Source organism: Aptenodytes forsteri, unplaced genomic scaffold (assembly GCF_000699145.1).
Source record: "Aptenodytes forsteri isolate BGI_AS27 unplaced genomic scaffold, ASM69914v1 Scaffold582, whole genome shotgun sequence".
In the NCBI taxonomy this organism is placed as follows: domain Eukaryota; kingdom Metazoa; phylum Chordata; class Aves; order Sphenisciformes; family Spheniscidae; genus Aptenodytes; species Aptenodytes forsteri.
In genome coordinates, this window is record NW_008795675.1 from 816668 (window position 1) to 822756 (window position 6089).

At 37.1% G+C, this 6089-nt stretch overlaps 1 protein-coding gene across 1 annotated transcript in view; it reads right to left on the bottom strand.

The window, feature by feature from the left end:
* The window catches only part of WDPCP (WD repeat containing planar cell polarity effector), a 110093-nt gene extending 104287 nt beyond the window's left edge, over nt 1–5806 (bottom strand). Inside the window, exons 1-5 of the mRNA XM_009282602.2 lie at nt 5740–5806; nt 3986–4030; nt 2945–2995; nt 388–458; nt 92–151 (exon numbers count right to left, since the gene is read on the bottom strand). Of these exons, the coding sequence (XP_009280877.1) occupies nt 92–151; nt 388–458; nt 2945–2995; nt 3986–4030; nt 5740–5800 (288 nt within the window). The 5' untranslated portion in view covers nt 5801–5806. The remainder of the gene's footprint in view (nt 1–91; nt 152–387; nt 459–2944; nt 2996–3985; nt 4031–5739) is intronic.
* Nucleotides 5807–6089: the final 283 nt, after the last annotated feature.

Genomic DNA, 6089 nt, shown 5'->3' on the forward strand with positions numbered 1-6089 from the left:
TAGTTAACATTTTAACACTATTGCATCAATCACTGAATGGCTCTTCAGCTCCACTGACTGAACATTGCAAAAGCTTGTCAAAACATTTTACCTGACAGATATGTTTGTTCTTCCATTTGCTCAGCATACATTGACTGTTTTGCATTAAGTCCTAAAGGACAACAGAAAACAGAGTGGAGTTGGCAGTACATATTGTCACTATCGGTTCGGTTAAAGTTTATAGATGAAGCATGCCACACAAAGATGCAGCTGTTTTAAAACAGCCCGCCAGACAAAAGCACATTTATCATCACTGGGAGAGTTGGATCTTTATGAAAATTAAAACTGTTGAAAGAGGTCTGAAAACCGGATTATATGTTGCTGTATTTGAAACTTTCTGAAACATACCTCTACCTCCTTGAGTGTATCTCGCAGTTTGTCTGGTCGCTTGTTTTTCAGTATCCAAGGATAATCTCGAGCTGGCAAATAAAAGTAAAAAAAAAAAAAGATACAGAAATGTGTATATATAGGCAACTGTATACATATATGCATGTGTGTGTGTGTGTGTACAAACATACATCTATATATAATAAAAAAAAAGTTTTTCAAGTTGAGCTTCCTTTTCCATGGAAACACAAAACTAAGATTTCTAGGAGTTACCTTAAACATAAAACTTACCTATAATTGGAAGGAAATGGCTATGGTTTCTATTGGTTTGTATTGTCAAATGATATCCTTTTGAAAGGCTCTGTTGTAGAGCAGTTAGCATGAAATATCCACACTGACCATGACTTCACCATGGCAATTGTGTACAAAGCTCTCGGGATGTAATATCTTACCCAGCTGCCAAGCACTTGCAATACATTCAGTATGTTAACTCGGATTCAAGTTATCAAATCCTAAACAGATACGATTCTTTTGAACCAGCATTTCATTGCCTAATTTCAAAAAGCAGGCACTAACATGTCTGCAAAATATATATACATGAATATATGCATATATAGAGGTATTAACAACAGGTAATTGTGAACGCCATAACTTAGATTATGAAGTATACTTATTTATAGGATTTGTTCTTGAAAATTTGGTCTGAAGAATCTGCCAAGTCAAGCAAACAAGAAACTGCATGACTGCTACAGTCCTTTAACAAATTTATTAATGTTCAGCAAACTATTGTGACAATTCTGGCCTAATACATTAATCCTGAAACCAGGAGGCAAAGCTTCCTCTGGAGTTGCTAGTAATTGGCTTGTTTCATGGCTGAGAATCAGGCTCTAATAACTTGTGAAATTTCATAATTTAAAAATGAGCAGTTTTCTGTTCATAAGTATACAATAAAACCCATGAGAAACTAAACCACGTCTTTTTTAAATCTAGCCTATTTAAAGGAAACCTGATGAAAAGTTTTGAGCTCCAAGCTGTCAGTTTGTACGCCAACTTCCAGACTGAATGACTTAACAGTTGTGTTTAAACCTCCCTGCAAAAAGGAGCTTACAATAGAAGTGCTATGGAGTGAAAAAATGAAGGATTTCATATATCAACAAAAGAGCACACCAACATACAACTTCTCTTTGTATTTTATTGGACTGAAGCCAGTGTTGGTGGAACTGTTATGATAATATTAATTAGGCATGTAAGATCACATTTTCAATGGGTGCCTTCATAAATACTGGAATATTTATCCACATATGCAAAATGGGAAATTGCTTGTACAGATACCAAACTATATATACAAATCAGCAGCTGTGAATAAAGTTACCCAGTGCTCCTCTTTAAGAAATGTGCTATACAGTGCTTTGTGCCTAGGCCACCCTTATATTTACAGCAACAAGGTACAGTAGCTTGTGTTCCTTCTGCATGTCACACGTATAAAAGATAACAGTTGGGGCTTCTGTATAACAGGGTTTATCTGGGCCTGCTTCTCTCTTCATACAGGCAGCGCCTGTAAGATAATGCTACACAGAGCACAAGGGATGTAAATCCATTAAGCTCCTCCCTACTTATAACCCTTTCTCACCTCCCCACCTTTACAGAGCTGTATTGATTCTGACTGACACACAACCCTCCACAGCGGGTGTAGATTTACCACATGGCTGCGTGCACCTTTATACCCATCCCCAGTGGGGCTTCAGCCTGCTCCAAACACACCTTATGGTGTTGCAAATAACTTATCCTTCTGGAACACATTTTGCCTTCAAACACACGCACAATTCCACGTGAATTTTCATTACGATAAGATAAAATGTTAAGGCAATTCTTACAGCATACATATCACTTTGTGAAGTTGTCTAAAAATCAGTTAGATTTTTCAGAGTTGTCATGTAATAATGTTTGAACATTAATGAATGCTCTGAGCAATAATAACTATGCAGGAGTTTTAAAACTTGAGCTAAAGAAAAGTTGTACTAATATAAAAATCTTTAACTGTCACAGTACTGCTGTGTGATAGCATAAACTGAAATTGCTTTTAACCAGATAATGCAGGAACAGTGTAAATGGTTCAAAGCTAAAAGTGTTCTATGAAGGCAGCTGATTATTAACCTGGAATTTGATTTTGGCTGAAAGTATTTTAGTTATAATTTTCAGTTTTGAGGCAGTTGGTATTTCAATTCAAGAGCTGATTGGGAAAATGTTTATTGCTCATCTGCTGAGTAAATTTCATAAGGAAAAATCTGGATTGTGATTATTTTTGTGATTCCTCCTGACAATGGATTTGAGAAGCAATACACACTACCATGCCTAGTGACACAGAAAAAATCAGATTGTAAATATACCAGGAAGGAATAATGACAACTTTTCAATTGTTTTGTGCTGTGTAGTTCTGTGACCGTCTGTCTTAGATGGCATGTGGAGACAGTTACATTGGAAGCAGTCTGAAGTTCTTTTAATGCTTTTCCAGGGGCATCACCAATCCAAATTAATAATTTGGTCTTACTCTAACAAGGAGCTCAGAAAATGTCCTTACATTCTGCTAGCTTTTGCTTCTCTTCTAAGTAACCATGCTTCATCTGTGATGCTAAAGGAAAGAAAGGGTGAAAAGATGAATGATAATCCTTACAACTGCTGTCAGCAAATATTAATATTAGAGAGAAGATTCATACAGTTTGATAAAACACAGAAATTTACAAAACATTAAGACAGCCCCGATGTTTTCACCTCGTAAGGCAGATATCTTAAATTTGCAGTGAAAGAAAGGCTTGTGCAGCCCAACAGGTGGGCCGGCGTTACTGAGCCTCCAATCTCATCAGATAGTGAAGTGAGCTGCAACTGAACGCAGAAGAGAAGCTGAGTCAGTCTGTCAGCAGAGCCATGGAGACAGCGTATTAACCACGAAACTCAGCCCACGGGATGCCTGCACAAGCCTCCGCTCTAACCTGGCCACAAAGAGGAAGTAACTCTAGCCGAATAGACCTTTTGGCCCATCGTGAAACTTCTAGGATTAGCAGGATTAATCAGATAAAGAAAATTGATCGTTCACTCTGAAATGGCCATTTCAGATACCAGGTAGGGATGCAGGAGGCCAGGGCTGGCACTCTTGCGCGTTCACGATGCCCTCTGCTGGGACTCCAGCAAACACCCAACTACCGCAGCGGCCAGGGTCCAACGGCCCGAGCCTTCAACTGCACTGTCCCTCACAGTTATGTTAGTGATGTTAGTACGGTGTTTTGGTATTGTGCAGCAGGTGAAAGGGCTGAACAGAATATAAAATGTAATATAAAATATAAGAATTTAGAGTATAAAATCCCACTGAGGTTTCTAATGACATAAAGGTTGGTTTTATGTAAATATTTTTCAATGTTTTTTCTTCTGTGGAATAAAAAGTTTTTAAATACTCTGACGTAACTTGGGAGAGAGAATCTCTTTCTGTGCTTCCTTACTCTATAGAAATACAGAGGCATACATTAACACGAAATTCGAAATTGCAGTTTTCAGAGCAAGTGGTCGGTGTCAAAGATTGAACATCTGGAAGTTTTGTTTAGTTTTAGTTATGGTTATTATATTTTACCTGGTTCTTTCTTGTCGTAGTACTGGTGGATCCCAATATCTTCATCTATACAATTGAATGTAAATATATTTAATCATGGATGTGACACTGGAAACAAAACACAACTTAGCAAGCAAAGTTCAGCATCTCAATTTTTGCTAGCTGGAGCACAGCGTTAGGTGTTAAAATACAAACGACAGTGGAAACACTACAGCATATAATCTGCATACCAGTAGGACTTTCAAGAACCAGCAAGCAAGGACTGAAGGGGAATGTGACAGGTCCTTACATTTATTTGGAGTCGTCATTTCCTTCACATACACTTTGAGTCTCTTCCAGCTGCCAACATGCAAAAGTATTTTTACCACTTTCCTGCTTAGCATCTTTTGTGTTCTTTCACAAGGAAAGGTAAGGATCGCGGTGAAAAGTGTACCTTAGAATAACTTAAAATGTTTTCTGATGACTGACACAGCTGAGCTAAAGACAACAGGATTTTTTTAAGTTTCATGAACTCATAAAGCTGCCCTTTCAAAGGATCCACTATTCTTAATCTATAGGTATTATTGTCAACCTGGTTCCCATGGCAAAGAAATTTGGATGTTTCAGGTACATTGGGACTGCAAGCCACACTAGCCAGTTCCTGATGTGGCTGACTGGTAAATATTTAGATGTGCCACAGCAAGCTCCACCAAGTAGATCTGAGTGTGGCTTTAAGTTGCATTGTTTTAAAATAATTAGTTTGACACCGCATCTGTCTCCTTCTAAACTCAGACAGGGATACACCATGGGGAGAAATTCCTCACATGGAGGAATGTAGGGAAGGCACAGCAATGGCAGGCAGCTTTTAAAACAAGACAGCAGTCCTCCCTTCTGCCTCAGAATTGTAGAATGATGTTTGTAGGCAATGAATAAATGGACAGAGAGGAAGCAAGAAGGTCAAAGCGGAAAATAGGCACAGTAGGCCACAGTACATCTTTAATTACAGTAAATCACAACTATGTGTTTACTTGAACCATCAGACTTTTCTATGAAATACAGCTTTTGACTTTTTTTATATTATTGTTGTTTCAGAACATTCTCACACAAAGATGGGATGCCAAGACATATTGAGTCAATATTTGAATAATAACATCCAACTGAATATTCATTCATATTCAACTGAATTGTCAATAATACTCAAAATAATATTTCAACAAAAGTATTGTACACTATAATTGGCATATTTTGATATGGCCCACTTATAAACCAGTGGGGTTTTTTTTAGTAGTATATTTTAGCAATAGCAAGGCAAGATGAATGAAGGTAATTTCTACATGGCTAGTAATTAGTCATGTGTCTCCTGGAACAATCAATTAATAAGATAAACTGTAAGTATAAAATTTCAAGTAATCACGCAAAATACCCAGAACATGCAGTAATTTTTTATTTTCATGCTAAGTACAAATCACAATGCCTCTGCAAATCACTTGACTATTGAACTTCATTTACCCAAACTAGTCATTAAACTGAAGCTTACAGTCAAGTAGGGCATAGCTTCCTAAAAAGGAAAATGCATCCAATTAAATATAATCTTAACATTTTTTACTTGAAAGGATGCTCCAGTTCTATGATGAGATAAGCAACAAAGCTGACCAAGTTCAAACATCATACTGCTGCCTAATTTTCTTTCTCCTAAGTATAAAAACCACTTCATTTGGGTATTCAGAATTTTATATAAGTTTAATATTCATCAACAACCTTTGCTGTTTTGTTTTTAGTAACGGGTAACAGCTCACCTCTAATACGTAAGTTAGTCTTCAAAGACCACAGGAACATCTCAGTCAGGCAGAAAGACATCTGGTAGCAGATGGAGCCTTAGTACTATCAAAAGAAGGAAAGAAACTGCATGAGCAAATTAATTACCCTCTGTCACAAATGAAACTGCAAGTATTTTGGAAACTAAGTGCTAGAAGAACGTAGCACCAATGACATTTTGTTATATGTAAGTTGTAGTTTTCGACCACGATAAAATGAATGATGCATGGAAAAGAATAGGATAAGAAATGTATGTATGTCTATATATCCATCATATACAGAGACAAATAAACGTTTGTTTAAATTTACAGCTGCTCTCACCAAAGTGAGT